Genomic DNA, 27,520 nt, shown 5'->3' with positions numbered 1-27,520 from the left:
ACGGGGACATCTGCATTTCCATTGTAAGGGCCCCATCTTGTGGATATGGTTTGATTAAAGAAGACACCTCATCCTAAGAATTCCAGTTACAGGTGTTTTCAGTTGGAAAAATATTGTTGATTCCTTCATATGTTAGAATTCTAGCCATTATAGTCTCTCTAAAGAGACTATAATTTCACAAATATTTTAGTTCTGAAATAACAGATTTTTCCTTTCAGAAATGCTGAAAATTTAAGTATTTTTAAAGTATACACAAATACTCCTGATTTATACACTGTTTTTGTTTCTCTTTTAAAATCAGATGTCTGACAATAATGTTACCAACCATAAGCTAACTGTGGAAGCCATAATTAAAAATATTAACACAATTTCTTTGGAGTTGAAGAAAATGAAAGGTAAGTATGGAATCACTGGATTAAAATGTTTGCATGTCATTGTTATAAAATAAATAGTAGAGTCAATTTGTGCTTCTGCTGGGGCAAAACTGAATTTTGCCAACTAATTAGGATTTTTCTATTTCTTGAGAAATGCTTACACTGTAATATGAACTAGATCTCCGAAGATGCATTATGTTTGAGCATTGACCTGGACGTTAGCAGACTTGAATTTTCATCCCTGAATCCCTTAATCATTACTAAGCCCCTAAAGTTCCCTCCAAGTCAAAACTTGTAAGTTTGCTTGATTGTGTGAATTAATGGTTCTAGTAGGATTAGATCTTATCGGTTATGATGTTTAGTCACTCCCCTTAGAGACATATTCTGTATTTTTATCCCAGGCATGTAAAATTTCCGTGAGTGAATATTTCACCTGTTCTTGACCAAACATTTCCTATGTTGGGAAACTCTCTATATCACCAGTCAATCTATTCCTTCTTAGACAATTCCTCTTCATGGACTAGCTGAAATCTTTTTCCCTATTTCTTTCATCCATTGGTCCTATTTCTAACCATGAAAACCACTGAATATGTAGTGGTTATTCTTATGAAAACCTTTGGTATTTGAAGACAGTCTCTGTGTCAGTTTTGAGACCTTCCTACAAGTAACAAAATACCAATTTAACACGGCTTATACAATATGGAAGATAATAAGAAGATTCCAAGGTTGGGCAGCCCTAAAGCTAACTCAGAGTTTTAAAGACTTCATCAGGTACTAGGTTCTTTCCATATTTCTGCTCTGTTATGTTCACTCTGTTTGTCACTTCTCAGGGTCATTACCTGCGGACATGACCATATACAGACACTGTCTTTGCCTGTGTCTCTTTTTTTTTTGCGGTACGTGGGCCTCTCACTGCTGTGGCCTCTCCCGTTGCGGAGCACAGGCTCCGGACATGCAGGCTCAGCAGCCGTGGCTCACGGGCCCAGCCGCTCCGCGGCATGTGGTATCTTCCCAGACCGGGGCATGAACCCGTGTCCCCTGCATCGGCAGGCGGACTCTCAACCTCTGCGCCACCAGGGAAGCCCTGCCTGTGTCTCTTATATAAGCCTTTCTCCAGATCCCTCCAGCGCATTTCCCCTTTCCTTTCTTTGGCCAGATTTGTGCCACATGTGTATCCTACAGCAGCCACCACCAAGGGGAACAGAACAATTTGGACCAGTCAGGACTTACTGCTGGTGCTGGGGAAAGAATCACCTCGAGTGCAATCAAGTTGTGCCCCCAGGAAGAAGAGGGGAGTGGCTGTTACTTAGGCACCGAATAGTGAGTGCCTGTTATGCTTTTCCTATGTGTTCTCCCAAGCATTTCCCAGACTTTGATCTGGGAACACTGCTGTCTCAGAAGATGTTAGTAGATGGTGTGCAATAAAAACGGAGTCCATCAACTGATGATCGGATAAGTTTGGGCGGGGCTTTATGCTATGTAATTCTCTCACAAATTCACAGTACATATTAAGAGAGGCTGTGAGGAGTCTGATATAAAGGAATCGGGTTAGCGCTGCTTAATTCATCATCTCTCAAAACCAATCTAAACACTACGGCAAGGATTAGGTTTCTAAAATGTAAATCTGCTGAAGATGCTCGTTGGCTCACCATTGTCCTCAGGATGAAGTCCAGACCTCCTAGAATGGACTGTAAGACCTTGAGATCAGGCCCTGCCTACCTCTCCAGTCTGTTACCTCATTCTTTATTCCCTGCACGTTCTGTGTTCCAGTCACATTGAACTATCTGCATATCTGCACGTTTGCTCTTTTTTGTGCCCGTGCCTTAACACCTCCTCCTGCAATGCCTACTCTTGCACCCCTACCTCCACCGCACCAGGTTAACTGCTACTTATTAGTCAAGGTTGCTTACAGTGGAAAACTTTTTTTTAAACCAGTATATCATCTCTTCTACCTTTTCATATTACCTATCACACTGTATTGTAATTGAATGTCTACTTACTTTTCTTATCCCTGCTCATCTGTAAGTTCCTTAAGGGTATTCCTAGCACTTAACACAGTGCCTTTATATAATAGGCTCTTGAAAAACATTGATTAAATGAATAATTGGTTCCGGATGCTTGCACTCATGTAAAACAATTACAGAAGCTTTAGATTCTTCTCAAACTTTATTACCTAACTGTTCTGGTTTGGGGATTATTCTTTCGTGAAGTAAAATAAAATAAATATGATCAATGTGTTTCTGGAAAGTTGTGGGGTAGGGCAGGCAGTGAAGATACAAGACTTGTAGAGCTAGACTAGGAAGGTAGACTTCTGGTAAACAGGGAAGATTAAACAAACACTGTTATCCCCACCTTCTCCCAAAAGTAATAATATCAATAGCTAACACTTATAGCATTTACCATAATCCAGATACTCTTCCAAGAGCTCTACATAAATGGACTCAATCGTCATAACAACCTTATGAGGTAGGAAATAATACCATTGGCATTTACAGATACAGAAACAGATAAAGAGAGGTTAACTAACTTTCCCAGAGTTACACAACTAGTCACTGGTAGACCTGAGATTTAAATTTAAAGTCCTACAAGTTGAGGAAAAGAGTAGTACTAAAAACAAGGGTCTTAAGACAAAGTTTACATATTGAGTTACAAGACCCACAGTGGGGAAACCCACTTGGCTACAAGACATTGGCAGCCAGATTTATACCCTCAAACAGATTTTTCTTTCAGGAATCAGACCAGCCTAAGAGAAAAGACCTAAAGATACTGATAGCAGAGGTTCCTCCAACAAAACACCCAACCAGATCACCCCACAATATAGACCACCACGGGCAAAGAACTTCCAATTGTCTTTTTAGTACCATAGTCTTAAATACGAGCAGACAAGTATGGAAAACAGATATTTGAGGAAAGCATCTAATGGGAAAAGCAGAGACAAAACCAATAAATAGATTCAATCAACGGGGAAGAAACAGATTAAACTCCAAGAAACTATCATTAATATCCACAGAGAAGTAGGAGAAGATGCTATGTTCATGAAAAAGGAACAGGATACTATAAAAAATATTTAGAGAACAAAGTTAAAAGTGTGGCATAGAAATAAACTCTGGAGAAGGGTTTAAGGATAAAATGAAGAAAACTCGAGTGTAGAGCAAAAACACAGACAAGGAAGTCCAACATCCAATAAATAGGAGTTCTAGAAAGAAAGAACATAGACAATGGATGGGGAGGAAGTCATTAAAGAAATAATCCGAGAAAAATTTCCAGAGCTGAAGGATATGATTTTTTACAATGAAAGAGCCCATCACAGTAGATTGAAAATAGACCCATACTAAAAAACAATAGTACAAAATTTCAGAACACTGGAAGAAAAAAGATTCTTAAATCTTCTAAAGAGAAACAATGATTAAGAATTAGAATTGTATGAAATTTCTCCATAGAAACACTGGAAGCTAAAAGAAAATGCAGCAGTGCCTTTGGAAATCTGAAGAAACATGATGTCCAACCTAGATTTCTGTAGCCAGTCAATCTATTAAGCATTGGTGTAGAGAGAGAAATTTTCAGATATAAATTTCCCCACCTCAGGAAGTTACCTAGGTTGCATTCCACCAAACAAAGGAGTAGACCAAAAAAAGAGAGACCTGAGATTCTGGAAAAAGATATTCCACATAAGGGAGGGGTGAAAGGAGACCCTAGGATAATAGTGAAGGGAGTTTCCAAGATGTGATCTGTACAGCAGTGCTAGAGAGCTGTCAGTCCAGACTAGAGCTGATCAGACAGCTCTAGGAGAGGAGAGGCTTTCAACAATAGAATAGTCAAGGCACTTGACTATACTGAGAGGAGATTTACCCAACTGCAGAAATTTGGGGTATATTCATGATAACTAAGCAATGAAAAAAGGAAACAATTATTAACTGTGGTTAAGTGGTAGCTTGCAGGAAGGGAAACATGTAAGACTCAGCTGTAAAGATTATATAATCAAGAAAAATGTAAACATTAAATAATTGAGCTAAGAAAAATTGTCCCTCAAGTCCAGTGGGGGAATGGGTATAAGTGAAAAGAGCTATATCTTAATCTTCTGTGGTCAGAAGCAAATAGATAATACCTAAAATTGAAAAAGAAATATGCATGCCATTTAGAGATCTGGAGGTTAAATACCACCCCTCCCAAAACAAACAAACAAACACAGAAGAGAACCACAAAAGCAACAAAAACAAAATGGGCTCCAAAAAAGTTAAAAGTCGTTGCCTCTGGGAGAATAGGAGCTGCTATTTTTTGCAACATGCCTTATTTGATTCTTTATACTATGTGCATGTATAACAGATAAAAATAGTAATTTAAAAAATACATAAATCTGCATAAATCAAATTGCAATTTAGTTAAGATAACTGACAATTTGAGCTAAAGAGCCCTTCTAGTAAGTTTCTATATCATGCTTATTTTGTAGTATATAAATTTGACTCTAAGTCAAAATTGGGCACATCTAAATTGTGGTTTGAGCAATAATCACTTAAAAGAAAGCTAAATTAAGAATTAGGAAACAGCTCCTTAAAGTAATAATAGTTGCCCATGACATATGTGCTACAATATAATGTCTTCTCTTATTTTGTTTTACACAGAGCTCTCCCAGTTACTGCTTTGTGACCTTACCCTATGTTTTAGTCATCCTGTGAAGACGGATGATTTAAAGGAAACAGAAAGAAACAACCCCCTCTTTGAAGAGTCTAAAATGTCAGATGTATCTCTTGCTTCTAACAGTTTTTTAATCTGATATTTATTTGTTGTGAATTTATAACTTTTTATTGTTGAATTAACACATACCTAGGAGAATTGAGTTTACTAATATATTTAATATAATAAAATAAAAATATGTTGAGTTGTAAAGAATCATTTCATGCTCTTGAAGACTGTTATTTTCTTGTTTTAATGTTTCAAGGAATGGCTAATTTATTTCATTAATGGCAAGAATATGACATAGGAAATTGGCCATGAGGCATTGCTTATCCTTTACCCTATGCCTGAATGTGGCTTAGGTTGAAAGAGAGTTACTAAATTATAAATGTATGGTATGACTTTATATTAATCAGATCTCTCCTGGTAGCAAGTGCCAAAAGCAACTCAAGCTAGCTGAAGCGTTTATTGGGTCATGTGACTTGGAAGTCCATGGTTGGGATAGATTTCAGGGCCTCCACTAATTCATCAGATGTCTCTGTCCTGGTTCTGTTTCTGTACATTGGCCTCATCCTCTCCTATTAAAAGCTGATTTCCTCCATGTGCCAGGTAGAAGGGGGTAGAGGTATGGTAGACAACTCCAGGTGTACAGCATTATCTTTCGGGGATCCCAGAGGAAAGAGATCTTCTCTGTCTCAGTGTTTAACATTCCAGAGAAAGATCCTGATTGGCCCAGCTTTGATTAAGATGGGTCCTGAGCAGCTGTGTTTGGTGAGGCTGGTATCTCATGCCAGGGTCTGTAGCAAAGGAGAGACCCCACCAAAAGAACAGAGTTGCCATGGCCTGAAGAAGGGGAGAAAGAATGCTAGTCATAAAAACATCAGATACCACTCATTTCAGTCACTGAAGTGGAATAGGTTTTAGTTTTAGGATACCTTTATTCTAAAACTTCCTAATTTCTGTCCCTTTCCACCAATGAAAACTTAAAATAATAAGCGTTTACCTTGTAAACATAATTCACTACTATATAGTTGCTTTGAATTCTACCATGTCCTTCATTTTAGATAATTTTGAACATAAAGTATAGAATACCATGAAGCAAGACACAAGGTCAGCAGAACTTGTAGCGTTTTCTATCCTCATTACCCAGCACCTAGCTCAGTGCACAGAATAGGCATGACATAAACGCTTGTTGAATATTCTATTGAATAAATAGGTAAATGAATGCAAGATTTTCAGCTCTAGAATTCCTGAGTTCTGGACCCTAATGTGAGAATTTCCAGTTTCTAAGGATGAAGTTTTGTGAAGCATCCTTTTTATCATCATTGATTAAAAATCTCCACATGCTCTTTATCTTAGCAAATCGTGCCAGTGGTCTTTCTTTTTTTTTTTTTTTTTTTTAAACATCTTTATTGGGGTATAATTGCTTTACAATGGTGTGTTAGTTTCTGCTTCACAACAAAGTGAATCAGCTATACATATACATATGTTCCCATATGTCTTCCCTCTTGCGTCTCCCTCCCTCCCACTCTCCCCATCCCACACTTCCAGGCTGTCACAAAGCACCGAGTTAATATCCCTGTGCCTTGCGGCTGCTTCCCCCCAGCTATCGACCTTACTACGTTTGTTAGTGTGTATATGTCCATGACTCTCTCTCGCCCTGTCAAAACTCACCCTTCCCCCTCCCCATATCCTCAAGTCCGTTCTCCGGTAGGTCTGCGTCTTTATTCCTATCTTACCCCTAGGTTCTTCATGACATTTTTTTCCCTTAAATTCCATATATATGTGTTAGCATACGGTATTTGTCTTTTTCTTTCTGACTTACTTCACTCTGTATGACAGACTCTAGGTCTATCCATCTCATTACAAATAGCTCAATTTCATTTCTTTTTAAGGCTGAGTAATATTCCATTGTGTATATGTGCCACATCTTCTTTATCCAGTGGTCTTTCTATTCGCTCATGAAAGTGAAGATGCAAGATATTCTTTGTGACTCAGAAAACTCCTAGGTTAAACAGAGAAGCTAAATATTTTTGTTAATAAAAGTTTTGGGGACTTCCCTGGTGGCGCAGTGGTTAAGAATCCACCTGCCAACGCAGAGGACACGGGTTCAAGCCCTGGTCCGGGAAGATCCCACATGCCGCGGAGCAACTAAGCCTGTGCGCCGTAACTACTGAGCCTGTGCTCTAGAGCCTGCGGGCCACAACTACTGAGCCCCCGTGCCACAACTACTGAAGCCTGTGTGACACAACTACTGAAGCCCGCATGCCTAGAGCCCATGCTTCACAACAAGAGAAGCCACTGCAATGAGAAGCCCGCACACCACTACAAAGAGAAGCCCCCACTCACCGCAACTAGAGGAAGCCCGCGCACAGCAACTAAGACCCAACACAGCCAAAAATAAGTAAATTACTTTTTTAAAAAGTTTTGGAATAACAACAAAGGCCTCAAAGGGGAAAACTTAACTAAATGCGAGGTTTTCATTTTGTGAAATGCCTACTACTTTTTGTTAAATGAGATATGTAGGTTGAAGGAAAGAAGTGAATTGCTTTGAAGAATTTAAAGCCTTTTGGGGAAGGGTGAAGAGAGGGCTTTATGACAGTTGTCAGGGGGATAAAAATAGAAAAAAGGTATCTAATTGGAAAGTCTGATCAAATTTTTCCGTGTATATATACATTGCTTTTTCATCTTCCCAGGAAGACTTTGGTAAAAATCTACATCACTTGATGATGCTTTTGGAGTTGGGTAGGGGTGGAGGAGGTAGGGTGTGGGTGTCAGTTGTGATGAAATTAAATCCGGGTGTATATGACACCAAAGCCTCATCTCTAAATTTAAAATGTTTTCTTTTGGTATTTGTTGCTTAAATTTGCTTTAAAACAGAAAAATAATAGTGTGAATGAAATAAAGTCAACAAAGTTGTTTTAGGAACCAAAAAGTGAAGCAAAAGGCAAATTAATTTTAATTCCAGGAAGTTATCCCAACTGCAGTTATCTTTTTCATTAAAAAAGTATACAAAAATCCCCCCAGCAAAAACACCAAATAAGTATGAAACACTTTTGAAGCCTCTTAAATTATTGCTCTTGAGAAATTAACTTTTAGTAATTTTCAAATTATACATATAAAACTGATGATTGCTTTGAATGGTAAAGGATGGGCTATTTAAAAAATCAGTTTTATGTGTTACCAAAAACTATTACCATTTCAGTGTTTCGAAAGTCACCCCAAATTGTTTCTGTAGGTATGTAAACTACTGTACGTGGAAATGGGTGTTCAAATACACATCCTTTTAAAATGAATTACAGTGCACTACTGGACTTCAAGTGTGAACATTATTACTCATGCACTTTGCAAATATTGAAGAAGAATAAATAAATTATGGGATCTTCGACAGTCTTCATTTCAAACACTTTCTTAAGGGAAAGGACAAAACCTTTGTGTTGGTGTTGAGGGGTTCAAATCGTCCCTGAGTGTTTGATGGTTCACCAAGGTTGATTGATCTTCCCAGGCTGGGACAGAGGCAGGAGGAAGGTTCATTTGCTTGGCTAACTTGCTAGGGATAACCTGCAGAATACGTTAATGTGCACTGGTATCTGGAACCTCGGTTCTTCCCATCAATGAGCAGAAGTGGCATTTTCCTGAAGTAGTCGATAATATCTGACACAGACAGAAAGTCCTGAAAGATTCAAAATAGGGAGAGAAATCATCATTGGAATAGGTAGTGTGAATTTCACTCTCAGTTTTTTTTATCTGCATAATATCCTACCTCTTGAAGTATGAGGATTATGGGGAAAAAACATGTAAACTTTGGCAAATAGTTTAATGATTTCTGCTATAGAACTTTGAAAAAAATAATTCCTCACCAATATCCAGCAAACCTTGGATAAAAGACAAATATGTATTTAGGTATATATATTTTTAACCTCATATAGGAAATTATATATATTATAGAGATAGAGAGAGGGAGAGAGGGAGACAGGGAGAGTCTAATTATGATAGCCTTACCTTAGGATCATTCTATCTGTGGTTTGGTTTTGGTTTTTGTATCCCTACTTTACTGTAAATCACGAACAATGTTAGGAGGTATAAGGAATCAGGAAGTCAGACAGCATTGCCGGTGTCTGAAGATGCATAATAGTTCCTTCGTGATCTCTGCCGTGTCCCCACTGCCACCTCCACACTCACTTGCTCTGTAGCAAGTCTTTGCATTCATTACCTGGATCACCCTATCCCTGATGGTCAGACTGGGAAACCCCCATCCATCCATCTAGATATGGGTCAGAGGTCACTTGGTACCCCAGACAGAGTTATGCACTTCCTCCAAGACTACTCTGCTAGGTGCCTCCCTCCAGGGCAACTGCAATGAGTGGTTTGTATTTGTGTGTTTCCACACTAGACCAATAGAAGTCCTGGAGGGCAGACATCTGTGCTTCTATAGGACCTATGCAGCTCTACCCATGCTGAACCAGTGATTCAAACATGTGACCAAAATCATGTGGGGTTTTTTTTCTACTGGTTTACACTACCATAACTTAAAAATATTTGGAGTGAAGTGGAAGTTATGGGTATGTTGTTTCTCATTCTGGAAATGTTTGATTCAGCTGATCCTCCTCCTGGAAATTTGAACTTAAAGAACATGTTTGGGACATTAAGTTTAGCTATCGTTTCCTTTGCAAAAAGCAGCCGGGAAAGGTTTCCTTCACACCAGCTGTGTTAACTACCCCAAAAGCGACTAGCATAAGCCTTGGAAAAATAGAGGAAAATGTCTTTGGCAATCTGGCCACCTTCATTGGCCTTACTTCCATTTTTCGTAAGCAGTGACCCAAGTCATTTTTCCAGATGTCCATTTAAGACACAGCCCTATAAATACACTGTAATCTTACGTTAAAATTATTAAGTCACAGGGGTGACTTAATTCACCTCTGTGTCACAGAAGGGACTTGCCTTTGGCACCGTCTAACTAGATTTTTAAATTTAAAATTTAAATGCTAACATACATATATTTTTAAAGTTACACATGTGATTTTATACTATTTGGAATAAAAGATATAAGTAGCAGAGGTAGATACTGTTACCATTTTATTTCCTTCCAGTAAATGAAGGGCTTCACCAATGTGACTTAACTCTAAAGTTGCCAGGCAGTATGGACTCCAAAAGAATGCTACAGCAAGGTTCCATGTAGGTAGGTATGCAGAGAGGCATAAATAGAGAACTGGGGGAAATTTTACAACTAAAAGTCCTTACCTCTTTCCCTCGGAGTCCAGTTCCCAACAAGTAAACTTGGCTTTCCTCCTGATAACGGATCTGGATGTTGTAAACTTTCTCTTTGTACAACACCATGAGAACGTATGGATTGGTTATTGTTTTTCTAGAGCTGTCTCTAACCAGGAAAGTGCCATCCTAAAAGGATAAATTCTTGTTATTCTGGGAGCAGCAAAAGTCAATACTCCTGTTGCCTGTGAGAGCAGTAGACAAGCCTCTAGGGATCTGGGAACCTACCAGTTGACAATTCAGTGAACATTTCGTTCCCCAAACAGCTGCAGTCCCATGTGGCATGGATTTCTTGGTTGTCAAGAAAGAGGCAGCAGAGATTATGTTAGAGAAAATTCCAAATTTCAAAGAGACCTCTTTGAAGTCTCTTGATGAAAAAGGAATCTCTTTTTCAGTAATAAAACAAACGACAGATGGTTGAGTGGATAAAGGGCCAGCAAAATAAGGACTTTATTGGTTAACTAAAGATATATCTTCCTACTGCTGAGAGCTATTTCCCTAACTCTTTCTTTCCACAGTCAAAGTCAGAAAACACCCAAATTCCTAAGAAATTTACCCGTTTTAAAACCTCATGGTATCCAGGTAGAGTGTTTCATCATCAAACACCTCAACAAAATCCAGTGTGGACCATCTGTGTTCTTACCTCCCTTTTTCTTCTGATATATACCACAATAGTATTGTGATTTGTCCTGTACTTTAAAATTTCATTCCATAAATTAGCTACATAATATTAATACTATAAAGATCTAATATCAAAATAAAATGAATTAGGAAGGACTCATTTAAATCACTCCCTCCTCCGTGTATTGAATCAGGGTAGTTCTAAATAGCCATCCATCTGCAATAATGGCTTTCCTTTGTTCTTTCTATTCCAGGTTGATTGAGTAAATTCTAGTTGGAACATCTCTGTTGAACAAATATACGTGTGGACCAGCGATTCATAGCCCTGGCTTCACTTTAGAATTTCAAGTTTTGAAGACTTCCAGAGCCCACACAGCACCCCTGACTAATTAAATCAGAATCTCTCCAAGTGAGACCAGAATCAGAATTTTTTAAGGCTCCCCAGGTGATTTAAATGTGCAGCCAAGCTTGAGAACTACTGTTGCAGTCTCGAGATGTGAAAGGTGTGAAAGAGGAAGGATCTTTTCTTTCCTGTCTCTGATATATAGATTTAAGGTTAATGTTCAGCACTGGAAGACAGGAAATCTGGTTTAAGATCTTTCATATTAAATGACAGCTAGAAATTTCTAGGGGAAAGGACAAAATATTACTGTTGTCTCTCTCAATACGGGTCCCTTCACATTGATGTGGATGGCAACTGTGTATCAAGAGGAAGATGGAACCGATAAGACATTGGAAATTTGGGGGGAAAAGAGTCTCCTTTTGATGCTGTGTGATTCCTGTGAAAAGATGGACCATTTTAGTTAATAAAATCTCCTAAGATTCTGCCAGCCAAATGACTACCTTAATTTAGATTTTTTTCCCATGGTCCTAAGAGTCTGGTAGGACACTGGTAGGTGGAAAGCTGGCACTAATTGGCCCCCTTGGTATAACAGCATGAATGGCACCCAGCAGAATTCCTAGCCCATAATTGGTACTCGGTAAAAGTCAGTTCCATTTCTTTTCTTCCATTAATATTTATAACTACTTAGAAAATAAACTTTAGCACAGTACCTGGTTTATCTTTCTAAGAGCCGCTTCTGCCTCTATTCGGGTAATATAAGAAACATACCAGTCTTCATTTAATGAATTCTGAAAATGTAAATGTTTAAAAATGGTATAAATTTTGCAGTTACATATGTAAGTGAAAAGAAAAGCCTCCAAGTAATCATTACCGTCAGTCACCACCTCAGTTCCATGAAGTTTGAAGCATTTATTTTAATTTGAATATAGAATCATTCAGGTGAGGATAAATAGAAGATATTTTGTGTGAACTGCTTTTTTTCATGACACTAGTTGCAAAGGTAGCAGTGAATAAGCATTTCATATATAATGAAGCCTCTAATCAGGAACGATATAAATGTAATAATTTCTTCAGTGTAGTATAATAATATATTTAATGAGAAAAAACTAGGTTAACGAGCAGTTAAGTGACTTATGCAATGTCATAAACCAAGAAACAGATGAAAAACAGGATTATTTTTCTCATCGTTTAATGCAAAACACACATTTGCTGTTGGAAGAGGAACACCAAGGGAAAAAGAACATACTATTTTTCATCTGAGTCCTCCTCTTGATTTTTTTCACTAAAAAAATTAAGACTAATAGACGATAAAAGAACAAGAGAGTATTCAATGGGAGTTTCTGATGATTCATTTCCTGGGGTGGAAATAAAATACGAACATATGCTTTATATTACCTCTCCTTCCGAAGGGGATGGCAGCTGAGGTTTGTTCGGGGCTGGCGAGGGAAAGCTCCTGCCTTCACCTCTGGGAGGTGGCCTGTTGCTAGGGCCTTCAAAAGTAGAGCATTTTGAAAGTTCATTTACTTTAAGCAATTTTTCACTTGTCATAACACATTTCCCCCCCCCCCCCCGCAAAATGCCCTTGCAGTTATTCCCAGCAGTTAACATTTCAAGAAACCACAGCTTCAAATATAATTTGCAGGACTTCCCTGGCAGTCCAGTGGTTAAGACTCCATGCTCCCAATGCAGGGGGCACGGGTTCGATCCCTGGTCGGGATCCTGCATAACGCACAGCCAAAAAAATAATAATAATAAAAATAAAAAATGTCACTTGTTCGAAAGCACAGGGCTGTTCTGTAGCCAGGCCAGTGAAATTTTGAGACACTACCACACATCTGAGTGATTGCTTCATTGTGCACGTTACATATATACCACCCACGTGATGACAATGTGGTGATAAAATAATTATGTTCTCACTGTTTCCACAAAAAGAAATTTGTTACCCAAGATGAGGTGAAGTTACCTTAAGAATATTTTTAGCTTTTAGAACCAGAGTTTACTATCTGCTGTTCTTTACCAAATTTTCTACAGCGGTAGAAAGGTTCAACTTCCATAGAAAGCCCCGCCAACTATCTGATCAATCAGGAAGTCTGTGCTGGGTTCTATAAATTACCCAGCACTTGTGCTTTGCCTTCTCCAACACCTTTTTTTCTTGTTGACAGTTCCCTGAAACTTTCCAAGAGAATGTGTTTCAGGAAAGGTTTGATTTTGTTGATTTATAATTGCCAAGGCTGTCTCCTGTGTGCCAGAACAGCTGTTAAAGGCTGGGAAATTCTGTGAGTTGAATGTTCTCTTAATAATTCATGCATCATTCATCTGTTCATTCAACAGACATCTATTCAGCACTACTCTGTCCAGGCCCTGAGTAAGGCACCTGTGTATGCTACCTTTCATTCTCACAGCAACCCCGCAAGGTGGGTATTATCTTCTTTTTTGAATATCAGGAAACAAAGGCTCAGCGAGTCTAAATAAAGCATGTGCTCTTAGTGGCAGCAGCGCCAGGACTTGAACTTTACTGTGCATAAATGAGAATTCCAGGGGGACCCAGTATCACCCAGGCTCAGGAATATGCATTTAACGAGCACTCCAGGTGGTTCTGCACCGGGGCTGTTCCTCCATCTACAATACACCACAAGGGGCAAACTGCCTGCCCCTGGGCCACTGAGAGAGGAGAGTTACTTGGAAAGAGCCAGAGTCTTCCCAGCCACGTCACCTGGATTACTTGAGATGAGGTTCCCTGCTTCTAAAGAAGCAGATCAGGCTAGCCTGAGCCGCTGATCTTCCTTCTTAAGGCTCCAAGTACCTGAACAGACCTTCCCCACGCCCACCTTTTGCAGTCCAACACGGCAGGCGCTTTTAGGATGTTTGTTGAATGAATGAAATCTAGCTGTATGGGAAAGTAGTGTAATCAAGGCTTACAGTGCATGGCTGTTTTAGAGTTGAGGAATTCTTCTCTTTCTGCTTCTGCATGTGTAGGCTAGCACTACAAAGTCATTATTCATGACAGACGATATACTACTTTTCATTGCAGTCACCCACCACCCTTAACGTCTAGATCCTCAAGGGTTTGGGACAATCTACAGCACATCCTTTATCTTCCTGACCTTGGGACAGCCAGTGGAGGCTTAGACTGGGGACCAGGTGTCCTGGTACTCTTAGGAGAAAAGGGTTCAATTTTGATTAAGGTAGTAAAGTCAGCCCTCTGTACCCACAGGTTCCACATGTGTGAATTCAACCACCTGCAGGTTGTTTCAGCCAGTGGGTTGGTTGAATCTGTGGATGTGGAGCCTGTGGATGTGAAGGTCTGATGGTGCTACGCCATTGTACACAAAGAACTTGAACATCCTTGGATTTTGGTATCTGTGGGGTCCTGAAACCAATCCCCCTCCCATATGAGAAGGATGACTCTATTCCAAAAAAATGAACCAACTGTTTACATTAGTAATGCCCATCACCAACTCATGGAAGTCTGTGGAATTCACTTTGTGAGATACTGCTATAAGTGAAGATTCTGAAGCTCAGATGCCTGCAGGGGCCAGGCAAGGAACACAATGTAGGTTCACAAAATAATGAGTTGTGGACACTGGCAAGTTGAGGGGGGTGTGTGGAGGAACTGTGGAAGTCATATAGTGAATATGGACACTATATCCTCAAATGCTTAGGAAACATTGAAAACGGAGTGGATTTCATTGGTGTCAGCAGTAGGGTCTCACACATACATGGGATGACGTACCCAACTGAATGGAATAGATGCGCTCCTGAAAAAAGTTCTACCCTTGAGTTATAATTTAAACTTACTAAAGTAGTTTTCTATTTATAACACATACAGTACTGGTGTTCCTGTATGTGTACCATGAGTGCCAAAAAAAAAAGTGTTTTGTTTTTACCTCACAGGACTTTTAAAAGTCTTAAGTCAACCTTTAAAAATTGGGTAATTTCACATTAAAAGCCATATTTCCAGTTTTTCTTTTTTTTTTTTTTTTTTTGTGGTATGCGGGCCTCTCACTGTTGTGGCCCCTCCCCGTTGCGGAGCACAGGCTCCGGATGTGCAGGCTCAGCGGCCATGACTCATGGGCCTAGCCGCTCCGCGGCATGTGGGATCCTCCCGGACCGGGGCACGAACCCGTGTCCCCTGCATCGGCAGGCGGACTCTCAACCACTGCGCCACCAGGGAAGCCCTTTCCAGTTTTTCTTGAAAAAAAAATCAGAAAATCTGGTAACACTAGGTGAGTTTCCTAGCATGAGAAAAAAATCTGTTTACTAGAGTTGGGTGACTTTCCCTAGTCATTTGTCAGTCATTCAACAAATATTTTTAAAGTGCCTACCATGTGCTAGTTACTTGCAAGTCTTTAAGGATAAAAAATAAACACAGTCTAGTCCTACCTTTTAGGTCTTTGCTTCTACTCAGAGCGGTCCATGGACCAGCAATACCAGCATCGCACAGGAGCTCGCTAGAAATGCAGAACCTCGGGTCCCATCCAAGACCCACTGAACCAGAATCTGCGTTCTAACACAACTCCCAGGTGGTCTGCATGCATTTTAAAGTCTGAGGACACCCTCAGCAAATACTTATCATGGACACCCAGAGGAGGTATTCCTGAAAAGGCAGGTCCTCACCCAGACTTACTGTATCAGAATCTTGGGGCCTGGGGTCTCTTAAACTGTATTTTAAAGCTGTTCCTCAGCTAGCAACTCCAGGTTAAGATTCATTATAGAAACCAAAACTACAGAGAAAGCCAGTACTGTCCTAAGCACCATATAAAAACAGCAGGGAGGAAAAGCTCTGTGTGGGAAGATGAATGCCAAGGCTGCCTTCCTAAGGAAGTGTGTGTGTGTGTGTGTGTGTGTGTGTGTGTGTGTGTGTGCCCGTGTGTCTGTGGTGTTCTGCGTAGTATCCTATCACTCCAACAGCCTCTGGCACACTGCAGAAACTGAGTTAAGGGCTGAATGAGGAAGTCAGATACTTTTAGGAAACAACAAAACCGTTGCCAAAAGGCTTTGGGACAGGTTGGCCGTCCAGTCATGATGGCATATTGGCGGGAGTAGACCACTAGAGCCCGGAGTACAAACCTTGAGAGAAGTATGGCGGCAGGGAGGCACTCTGCGAAAAACTACTGTTGCTGTGGAGACAGAAAAAGAACGGATTTTAAGTTGGGTTAGGTTTAAGGGGCCAGAGGGGGAGCCTGGACTGGGGAAATGCTGCTTCTTTTGTTATTACTTCCCACTCCCTCCCTGAAACCACGGAAGCAGGGCAAAGAGAAGGAACTTGTTGGACATACTTCACTGCTGTGCCAAGATGGACCATGCCAAAGTCTAACAGGCTTCTCAGGCCAAAAAGCAAAAGCAAGAAAAGAACTGTGTAAAGGGCTTTAAAAGCTACTTTAAAAAGTCAGCTGCAGTTTGAGGACTTTGAGTTTACAGCATGAAAGAAGTCCTCTGGGGAGAGGACTTCTCTTTCAGTTAGGAAAATATATTAAATGGGCATGTTGTTTGGAAATGGTGCATCCCCAGGGCCTAGGGGTTATAAGGAGAGGGTAGGGAGACAAGAAACACAGAGAGGGTTCGGTGGTGCTGCAGCTACAGAAGCAGCATCTCTGGGGGCTGGGGTGGTGCTGATGAGGGCCTGAGGGAGGCCTCGAAATGCTGTCTGCTCCACGCTGAGCGGCAATTTCCCTAGCCTTTAGCCCAAACCTTCTGTAAAAGTCTGCTCTGCTCAGAAATCTCGTGTGAGTGTTATTTTGTAAGAATGAAGGGTAGGGCTGGGGCCCCAGGTGGGATGAGGTGGCATGAGAAAATGGCAGACACGGCAGAAGAAGGAAAACAGCTGGAAGAATGAGAGGAAGCAGCAGAAAATCAGAGCAAGAGGCACCCAGGGAAAACGAAAAAAATTGAGAATCCTTCCAGATATCTGGCAGGGGTGGAGGGGTCTTGCTGGTGGGTGAGTTTTCTCCCATCATTAGGGTGGGGACTGAGCCTCTCCCTTGGGTAGTGAAGGAGAAGATGAGCCCAAAGTGCTGGTGGATGAACCCTCGGGGGCACTACAAGGCAGCCCGACGGCTTATTTATGAGACACGACCTGAGTCTTCCACCTGTCCGTGCCTCTGCCTCTGACAGCCTGTCTAATCATGGACCCTGAGAAACACTCTTGCTACTGAGAAAACAGACCTGCTGGGGACAGAGCCTGTGCAGTGAATTCTCCCCATCTGCTAGGTGCAAGGTACATTTTCTCAGTCTTCCCATCCAAGATGCAGGGTGAACTCCAACTAATTAAATTAATTGGGTTTCTTGAGTGTTTGTTTCTTTGTTTTAGCTCACAGAGTGAAAACATTCCCTATTTCCTGCCAAAGAGTCCATTCTGTCTGGGGCCATGACAGGGCAGTCAATTCTGTATCCCTCTGACCCCCAAGCACAGAGACTCAGAGGACAGCAGTGAGTTAACATATGCAATTCTTTCTGCTAAGCTTGGTTTTGTTTCTTAAGACCCAAAATGTTCTGACCCTATGACCAGTGGCTCATTTCTTTCTTTCTCAACCCACCCGACATTCGCTCAGTATCAGTGGCCCCAGACGTAATGCTAGGTTAGAACTGAATGACGTCAGCACAAACCTTTCTGAGAAGGCTCCGGGCAGGTGAGCTGATGGGACGGAGTGCTTGGGCGATGGCTTGGTAGATCTTGAAGGGAAGGTGTTGGAGCTCATGGGGAGCAGTGCTGGCTGGGGCAGAGATCTCTGATGTACTTCGGGGGAAAAGAAAAAAGAAAGCAGATTGTCAGGATCCAGGTGTCACAGGAACATCCCAGCACTGCTCCCCAGTTAGAAACAGCTAGTCTAAAGGGAGATACAAAAATCCAAAAGATCCAATGTCATTAGGAAGTGGTAGGTCGGAAGCCCACCGCCCAAGGTTTTTCTAGACGATTTACCGCCTTAGAATGCAGTTTCAAATGCTGCCATTCTATATCATTCTCCATAACACACATTTATTTTATGGTTTTTTTTTTCATTTTTGAAATGTTAACTTGGCAGAAAACTGTCAGTTGGAAACCATATGAATTTCAGAAAAGATTCACAAGTTTTGTTTTATGAAAGCCAAATTTTATGCTATGTCATTCATCTGCAGTTAGTGATCCTTTAGCCACATGTGTTAGAGAGCATAAATACTAGAATGTTTTCTGTCAAACTGTACATGCAATTTTCAATTTTGCTGTGCTAGTAATTTGCCCTGTTATGCATAAACTTAACAGTTCTCTTTGGTAACCCAGCCGAATAACTCCATTTTATTATAACTATGCAGTATACCAACTGACATACATCTACTTCATACTAATTTTACAATTATAATGGATTCTATGGAGTTTCTGTACTAAATAATTCCATCTGAATGCCTGAGCAGAAAAATGAAGGAATGGGTTATAAGTTGTAAGAAAGCCTTTCTGAACATACCATCATCTTCATCCTGGTAAGGGGAAGAAAAAAAAAGACATTAATCTACCATCAAAACACAATTTCTCAAAAAGCAACTATATTTCTGTATTTCTCAATCGTAGAAATGTCTCTGTTTTCTTTCTTTAGCAGTTGTGTGTCTCCATAATAAAGATACTGTGGAGAACAGTAAAACTTGCTAAACAATTTATGATTTCTTAATACAAACGATCATTTAAAGACACTCCAATCTGAGACACTCTTTATATATTTAACATAAAATCGCTTCTGAGGTGTCTAAAAGGGCCCAAAGATACACTAATAATGATGATATCTACTATGTGCCCCAAAGACTCATATACAATATTTCATCCAATTCTTCAAGCAACCCTTCAAGAATTTAACATTCTCATTTTACAAATGGAAACATGCTACCCAAGAGGGATTCCTAACTTGCCAAGAGTTACAGAAATTGATTCAAACCTAATCTGCCTGACCCAAAGCTTAACCTTCTTTTGCAATGGCCGCTCCTCTTAAAAGCAATGCAACCTGACTGATTCGTAAATAGCTTCCAAGGTGTGTACGCTTGGTTCAGTACATTTATCTTTAGGACAACCTTCTGAAATAGATAAGGGAGGGGCTCTTTGCTCTACGCCTCAGATAGGAAATGATGTTCAGAGAGGCAAGAATGATTTTGCCATTGACTAGTAGACCCAAATTTCCAACCTGGACTTGTTTTGTTAGGCTAGCACAGTGGTTGTGAAAGAGCACCTTCCTCAAGTGTTGTGAGGATCAAATTAGTTACTACTTGTGCCTGGCATATGTGGAGTGCTCAGTAAAGTTTGCTGTCCCTAGTCCTACCACTGAGATGAGGCAAGAAGGATCAGAGCCAGAATCACTCATCCCAGTTGGCCAACTGGGAAGGAGTCCCAGCAAAGGGCTGCGTAGATAAATACACATGGACTCGGGGAATCCCCAGAATGAAATTGGTCTTTGACACTTGTGCAACCATGTTTCCTCTGGTCCAAAACATAAGACTTCTGGATTCTCATGACAACAAGTGTCAGTCCTTCCAGAGACAGGGAACCTCAGGAATGTGACATTACCCTCATTTTCAACCTTATCTCCTCTTTGTCCCTATGGCTCTGCAGCCAGACTGCTGTCCTCACCGTCCCCACAGGCTCCACGGGCATCGCCACTCACCCGCCTTTGCTGAGGACATTCCTGAGGCTGGAACGCACTGAGCTTTCTCTTGGGGTGTCTATCTTGTGTCCTTCCCATCATTCAATGGCCACATTTCTAAAAGTCACCCTTGTCTCCTCAACCCCCATATATCACTTTCTTCCCTTCGCCTCTGTAGCTCGTTCTGTGATCATATTCTCCTTAGCATGTGGTCCGTGGGTTTGCCTGTCTCCATCATATCTTAGCACAGCATCTAGCACAGAGCTATGAAACACCAGGCACCTGTGGGCTGAGCCCTTGAACATGACAGGGGTATGATGGCCTTCAGACAGCTTACAGTGCAGAGGAAATCAGACAGACCTGGATTTCGATCCTGGCTATTGACTAGCTGTGCAACTTACAGAGGGTATCTTACTCCTCTAAGCTTCCATTTCCTCTTAGTGAAAGAGAAACAGTGACTCCTCACAGGGACATTAAATGCAAAGCATATGTAAAGCTGGGAGGACCAACTGTCCTGGTCCTTGTTTGCCTGAAAGTGATGGGGTTCCTGGGACGTGAGACTTTCATTGCTAAAACTGGGCAAGTCCCAGGCAAACAGCTTGTCAAAAGTAGCTAGGTTGGTAACATGTACATAGCAGGCATTCAATAAATGCTGTTTCCCCTCTTTCTTAGGCCATGGAGGTATTAAAGGGGAAAACAGAGGCCTAGGAAACTTTGCTGTGAGGCCCAGATTCTCCCTTTATTCTCCCTTCTACCTACTGCCCCTTCATCTTGCTAATTACCACCTGGTAATAGGGCTGAGACTAACGCATCCTCCCTAGGAACCTCCAGAGGGATAGGAGTTCAGCAATGCAGCATGGTGGGCAGGAGGGGAAGATGGAGGCCCCACCAGGCAGCGGTATTCAGGAGCCTACTGTGTGCAGGCCTGACTCCCAGTGCTGGATTTCAATGAAGGCAGAGCAGAGGTAGCCTCGACCTCCTCAGAGCCTATACTAGTTTCCCTGTGCCAAGCATTCACCACATGACATCGAGTACTTACATTCTCTCTTCTGTCTGATCCCCATCCATGCCTGAAATGAATCAGGGCAAAGGAAAAGAACTGAGTATAAAGACTTTCAAAGAATATAGATAGTTTCACTTAATCTAATAATGAGAAATCAAACCCATGGGCCGTGGTAAGATGGGAAGCAAAATCCCCAGCAGAAAAGCAAGGGAGAGGGAGGTTCGGTGACTCAGTGTTCTGTCGTCATTGTGAGCTGAGCTAGACAACATTTATTCTGTTTAGCTACCGCCGCCAATCATTATATTAAAGAAAAAAATGTTTAATCAACAAACTAACTCTTAGTACCTATTAAATTTCACTGAGTAGATGTTTCTCCAAGCAAATAAAAACATTTTAGGAAACATTCTCCTTTGCCGATATTTTAAAACAGCCATCGTGGGGCTCACCCTTCGTGTGAAGTGAAGATAATTGGGAAATGCTGCTGCTTCGGGATTATTCCCTGATGCACCAGCTGGTCAAACAGATTTGATGACAGCGGCCTGAGAGCTGTGGTGGGCACAGCTGCCTGGGCCCGCTTCATGTTCTCCTTAGAGAGAGGGACACGAGGAGGAGGATTTGTTGGACGCCTCCTGTCGGATGCCTCACGTCGTCGCATCCTGTGTTTCTTTAAAACTTTGATATTTTGGACATTCATTTTGATTTTTTAGAATAGTCCATTAAAATATTAACTCAGTTACTGAGGTTTTATTGATGCACCCTGAGCCTGGCCCTGATTTAGTCCTCACACTGGCCAAGCAAGGGCCATAGTTATGAATCCTGATTGCACAGGTGAGGTCAACGGAAGCTTTGCTTTTGTCTTTAATAAGGAGCAGAGTTGGGCCCGACCCCAGATATGTTTGTGCCATTGGCTAAATAGGCCCCAAAAGACTGTAGAGTAAAGTTAGAAATATTAGAACTGACTTTGGTATTCTGTCACCATAAAACGTGGTTGAGCAGTGAGGAAGACACTAACAGTGACCTAACACTTCCCACAGTGATTTCCTCTCCGCTGCCTATATGGAAATACAGAATGGTAGGTATAGTTCCTACACCTTGTGATGGAAGGAAAATGCAACCAAAAATCTGACTGGTTGAGGAGAAGTTCTCCACAAATGGCAGTCATTCTTGTGCTCCTAAGGAAGCATCTCTCTACGTCTCTCTGTGCTAGATTGCCACGTCCTTCCAAGTGACCCAGGCACTCTACATCCAACCTGAGAAGCCTGAACACTCCTCAAGCCCCAGCAGCAAAATGAGCCCACTCTCACCCGGGAGCACCATGGTCTTGGGTCCCTATGCAGAGCTATTTCTACGAGGCAGGAGTTCACATCACCCCCTCTGCACGACAAGCTCAAGCAACAGAAGACAATTACTTTGGCACAGGTGGCTTCTTCCCTGGCAGGGGGCTGCTTCTGTCATGCCTTTCCATGGCTGGTGGCAACGGGGGCTTTTGTATCTTGGGTAAATGCTCCCCGAGAGGCCTGCAGAGTTGAGAGAAAGGATGTGTGGGAAACAAACCAGAGTCTTACAACACGTACCACGTACCCTCACGCAGGTGCCCAGAACCACTCACCTTCCCGCTGGGGCGGAGAGCTGCAAGGCAGGAAGGAAGATGTGTGAGTGTCCTCAGCACTTTCCACAGGATAAAGACAAGGTACAAAACAGAACAAAAACGAAACAAAACAAGGAGAAAGCTTACCTTGTCAGAAATCGCTGGTTTCTTTCCTGTAAGTGACAAACAGCAGGTAAGCCTTGAGTTTAAAAGCTAAGCATTAAAACATTGTTTGATGAACCTGAACCCAAGCCCCTTGGAGGGCTGCTTGGGTTTTGGCATTGAGGAATCATAGACTTTAGACCTGGAGGTGTCCCTTACAGAGCACCTAATTTTAGAGGCTCAGACAAATTAAATGACTTTGCCCAAGGGTCACACAGTGTTGTGTACATACAAACAGTATTGTGGGTTCTGTGCTTCTTTCCATTTTTTTTTAATATAACTGATGATGAAAAGGATTAACGCCCTCTTGAGATTTTATGTCTCTTTCATTTGTCCAGAACTTCTTTATACAGCCGAAGTTTATTTTCATATCTGAAATAAACCCATTTGCCATGGAGGGGTTAATTTTCCTTCAGTCCTCTGGTACATTTGCCATTATGTAAGGTATTACACTTAGTTTCTGGAAAACTTTTTAACTTGGGGTACAGGGTTTCAGGAGATTCTGGTGGGCTGCAAATCATTTTGTTTTGGTTTTTGCTTTTCTTTCTTTCTTCCTTCCTTTCCCTTCCTTTTCTTTTCTTTTCTTTTCTTTTCCTCTCTCTCTCTCTGTCTCCCCCTCTCTCCCTCTCCCTCTCTCTTCCCCTCTCTCTCTTTCTCTCTCTCTCCCCCTCTCCCCTTCCTTCCTTCTTTCCTTTTTTCCTTTTACTTTTCTCTTGGAACAGATGACGTGCAGGCTCCCTGAAGAAATACTAGGCATACCTGAGAACTCTGCATTGCAAAGTTATTCAAAGCAATGTATTTTTTTATTCTGTCTGAAGTTCCCTTGAGTAGATATGCCCTATGCCTTCAATGTAATAAAAGCATTAATTAATTGGATTCAACCAGGTTTAGAAGCAAATCCTGTATGATTTTGAGCAAGTTAAAGTCTTTGAGTTTCAATTTCCTCACCTGTAAAATGGGAATTATAGGTTTGCTATAAGAATTATAGTTTAAAACTGCATAGATTTGCTATAAGGATCAGGTGACAATTTATATGCAGGGCCAGGCAATGACCCATGGGTGCTGACAATTGTTAGACAGCTTCTCTTTCTTCCACTCCCTCCAACCCCAGCTCAGTTAACACCCTAGGGTGAATGGTGATACATCCTTCTGGAGTTGCATTTTCGCAACATGATTTATTCCTTAAAGACTGAATACATCCCTGGCCCATGATAGGCCCTAAGAATCTTGTTCCACTGTTGAAGAGCTCACTGACTAGTGGGAGAGAGTTGGGTGGTATAAAAAATGTTCCTTATTTATAAAATTTTGGTTTGAGGTGGAAACCCTACTTCAGAGTGGTACCCAGAAAACTTAAATTTATATCATTAGAAATAATGATATAAATTATACCATTATAATGAATAGGTTTTCTTTTAAAAACATCTGCTGATTTATGCATATTCCCTGGGCATGTTAGGAGTCTCCCGATAAGAGTCTCAGCATTGTAAGAGATTATTTCTCCCAAAACATCACGGATGAGGGAGTAATTCAAGGGTAGAGCTGGTACTGTCAGGAAAAGGTGTCTTTAATCCAACTCAGCATTATGTGGTGGAAAAGGGCACCCACTGTGAAGTCAGAAACACTTGCGTTCAAATCCTGCAATTCCCTAATTATGCAAATTTGGGAAATTTACTCAACCTCTCTGAACCTCAACTTTATCATCTGCAAAGTGAGGATGATAATACTCCCTCTTTGTTGGGCTGGGGTGAGGACTAGAGATAATGTAGAGATAACTCTCCATATCAATGGGTTCCACACCCATGAATCAACCAACCTCAGATCAACAATATTTGGAAAAATAATTCCAGAAAGTTCTAAAAAGCAGCACTTGAATTTGCCATGCACTAGCAACTATGTACATGTATTTATGTTGCATTTACAGCTATTTACTTAGCATTTATATTGTATTAGGTATTATAAGTAATCTAGAGATGATCTAAAGTCCACGGGAGGATGTACATAAGTTATATGCAAATACTACACCATTTTATATAAAAGACTTGAGTATCCCTGGATTTTGATATCCACAGGGATCCTGGATCCGGGGATCCCCCCTACGGATACTGAGAGACAACTGTAACTTATCTGTGGTAAGTAAAGCACTTGACCCATAGTAGGTGCTCAATAAATTGTAGCTAAGTTTTAGAATTGGATTAAAAATAGCTTTATGTAGAGGTAACTGCAATCCAAGAATACTCCGGGCCAATTCTGGAGGAAAGAACTGTAGTATACCTACAGTTTGGTCAACCACCCATACAACAAAAGACAACTCTGACATTTGAATAGCACCTTAGAGTTTTATAAAGTATTTTCTCATTACAGAGCACCCACCTTACAAATAAGGAGACAGCTCTGAAAAAGCAACATCCCTGTGGTCAGTGAGCTGCTAAGTTAGCAGCCAAGGCAGCCGACAACAGCTGTCCCAGGCCTCTTGCCTCTTAGCCCAGATGCCTCCCCATCTTCCTTCAGGAGGACATGGGATGGATGTGTGTACACAGATGGCACCCATGGAGAAGCAGGCCCAGCACAGGGCTAAGGACAGGAGCTCCGCATCAGGCTTCTCTGACTCTGGGTTTCCCCCCCCCGCATCACTTGGTAGCTGAGTAAACTTGGTAAGTTACCTCTTCATGCCTCAGTTTCCTCATCTGTACAAGGAGGATGATTCTAATAGCCCCCACTTCATAGGATCGGGGGGATAGTTAAACGAGATGGTCCCTGTGAAAAGCATGCAGTAAGCACTCTATAAATGTTGGCCACTGTTACTATGCATCAAATATAAAAGATACCAACCTATTGCGAAGGGCTCTCTGTCAAACGGAGCTAAGGAACGATCTAGGGGTGGTTTCGTGCTTCTGTCTATGGAAGGGGCAGGGACTGAAAGGGAAACACTGAAGTCAGTTCAAAGAAGAGAGCAGTCGGCTGGGGCAGGGGTGTGGGTGGACTGGTGGGCAAGAGAGGGCAGCCCCTATACTTACGCTTTGCTGTTTTGTGGTTTCTACTTCTGCTAGGCTCTTCGTGGTTGGGCTGGGGTGGCGGTAGTGGCTGCTTTAAAAGAAATCCATGTATTAGGAAGCATTTCCAACCCATCAGCAAGCCCTGAGGGCTTTATCCCCCTAAATAGGTGTGAAGCTGTTCACTTTTCTCCATCCCCATGTTCCACTCACACATATAGCTGTCCATTTCTCACCTGAACTGAGCTCCCTGTTCCACACACTGTGAGGGTGTGTTCTGCATGTCACTCCCCTGCCAAGCTTTTTAGTTGCTCCTATCACATTAGGAACAAAACTAAAACTCACCATGGCCTGCAAAGCTCTGCCTGAGTTGCCCCCTCTCCACCCATCCAACACCTTTGTACGCTCCTCTCTCCAGTGCCCACCGGACTCTCACCATAAGTATCTTCCTGCAGTTCCTGCAAAATCTCAAGCTTATGCACTCTTTGGCAGCTCCGTACTTGTGTTTTCCTCTGCCTGATGTGTTGTTTTCCCAGCTCTCGCCACAACTGGTTCATCCTGTCCAGGTCAATGTCACCTCCCCACCTACCACCATGTTCCCTGGTCTTCTGTCTCCCTAACCACACGTTACTACTCAAATTACCTTGTTTATACATCTCTATACTTGTTTATCATCCATCTACCCCTAACCCAAATAAAAATTTTATGAAAGCAAGGATCTTATTTGTCTTGTTCACACTCTATTCCCAGCAGCTAGAACACTGCTGGGCACTGCGGCTCAATAAATGTCTGTAGATTGAATGAATGAATTCTGCATCCCAAGAGTGAGGTGAAGCGCTACAGATTTCAAGGGCAAAATGCACGTGTAGATACATTCAGCTCCATGAGCCCCCTTTGGTAATAAAACTGCAAAAGCAGGAGGAAGTCGTCTGTTCTTAGATGAGGTGTCCCAACTGTGGTGTGATCTGGATTGTGAACTTTGGGGAAAATATGTCCTCTCCCTCCTCCTAGCCCTGACACTCGGCATTCACCACAGCTGTCAAAGCGCTCTGGTCCTTCGTGAAGAGAGCACATTTCCAACTACTGACTTCTGATGCTGAACTTCTCCGGGTCTCTCTGGATACAAGCCTACCCCAGAGATATCGCGGGTTCGGTTCCAGACCACCGCCATAAAGCAGAAATCAAAAGAAGCCTAGTGATGAGGAAAAATCATAAATTTCTCTATGACAGGACAATCAAACTAAGTCAGAACTGAAACACATGTAACATGCCTCCATTGGTGATGGGCCTTTCCTAATATGCAATGTGCATTTGTATTATACATTAACCAGGCCTCCTCAAGGCAGGAGGATATAAACAAACTTTGAGAAAAATGGTACCTTTCTTCTGAAACCACCATTGTGACTTTGAAGGTTAGTATTTCTTTCTCATCCTGTCAGGGAGTCATACTGACCTAAAGGCTCACTCTGTAGGTACACCCCTGACCAAAACATCTCTGATGAACTTTGTGTTTAATACTAACCTGTCAATGTGATACATGATTCTTTGTCTCAAAAATGTATGAAACTGAATCTCTAGCTCCTGACCAGTGGAGCAGTTCTCAGAGCTTCTGAGAGTCTGTCTCCCAGGTTATAATCCTCAGTTTGGCTCAAATAAAATTCTCTTTTTTTCTTCTTGGTTCGATTGTTAATTGAATTTTCGTTAACACTAGTCACACAAATTTTTTTATTGCCCACTGAATATAAAAGTTACATCTACACTATAATGAAGTCTATTAAGTGTGCGATGGCATTATGTCTAATAAAACAATGTGCATATCTTACTTTTAAAATATTGCTAAAAAATGCTAACCATCATCTGACACGGCAGAGTTGCCACAAATCTTCAATTTGTAAAAAAA

At 41.5% G+C, this 27,520-nt stretch overlaps 2 protein-coding genes across 5 annotated transcripts in view; one reads left to right on the top strand and one right to left on the bottom strand.

Moving 5' to 3' along the window:
• The first annotated feature begins 301 nt into the window (after positions 1 to 301).
• C3H5orf58 (chromosome 3 C5orf58 homolog) lies at positions 302 to 5,240 on the top strand. Its single transcript, XM_032626494.1, has 2 exons — positions 302 to 395; positions 4,994 to 5,240. Exons 1-2 carry the CDS (start codon positions 302 to 304, stop codon positions 5,143 to 5,145), a joined length of 246 nt encoding a protein of 81 aa, XP_032482385.1. The 3' UTR covers positions 5,146 to 5,240.
• Positions 5,241 to 7,980: 2,740 nt separating this feature from the next.
• Positions 7,981 to 27,520, bottom strand: part of LCP2 (lymphocyte cytosolic protein 2) — a 44,025-nt gene continuing 24,485 nt past the window's right edge. The window contains exons 9-22 of one of the 4 annotated variants that reach the window (XM_032628733.1): positions 25,645 to 25,711; positions 25,460 to 25,543; positions 22,616 to 22,641; positions 22,490 to 22,509; positions 22,290 to 22,397; positions 20,917 to 20,947; positions 18,717 to 18,729; positions 17,884 to 18,013; positions 16,348 to 16,397; positions 12,673 to 12,767; positions 11,988 to 12,065; positions 10,542 to 10,604; positions 10,287 to 10,442; positions 7,981 to 8,718 (exon numbers count right to left, since the gene is read on the bottom strand). In XM_032628733.1, coding sequence (XP_032484624.1) covers positions 8,596 to 8,718; positions 10,287 to 10,442; positions 10,542 to 10,604; positions 11,988 to 12,065; positions 12,673 to 12,767; positions 16,348 to 16,397; positions 17,884 to 18,013; positions 18,717 to 18,729; positions 20,917 to 20,947; positions 22,290 to 22,397; positions 22,490 to 22,509; positions 22,616 to 22,641; positions 25,460 to 25,543; positions 25,645 to 25,711 — 1,044 coding nt within the window. In that variant the 3' untranslated portion in view covers positions 7,981 to 8,595. Of the gene's footprint in view, positions 8,719 to 10,286; positions 10,443 to 10,541; positions 10,605 to 11,987; positions 12,066 to 12,672; positions 12,768 to 16,347; positions 16,398 to 17,883; positions 18,014 to 18,716; positions 18,730 to 20,916; positions 20,948 to 22,289; positions 22,398 to 22,489; positions 22,510 to 22,615; positions 22,642 to 25,459; positions 25,544 to 25,644; positions 25,715 to 27,520 lie in introns of all 4 variants that reach the window. The other 3 variants (XM_032628732.1, XM_032628735.1, XM_032628734.1) reach the window with 3 other exon arrangements.

The sequence above is a fragment of the Phocoena sinus genome, chromosome 3 (genome assembly GCF_008692025.1).
Source record: "Phocoena sinus isolate mPhoSin1 chromosome 3, mPhoSin1.pri, whole genome shotgun sequence".
Classification (NCBI taxonomy): Eukaryota; Metazoa; Chordata; class Mammalia; order Artiodactyla; family Phocoenidae; genus Phocoena; species Phocoena sinus.
Note: the sequence above shows the minus strand (reverse complement) of the source record. Positions and strands in the feature narration are given on the sequence as shown.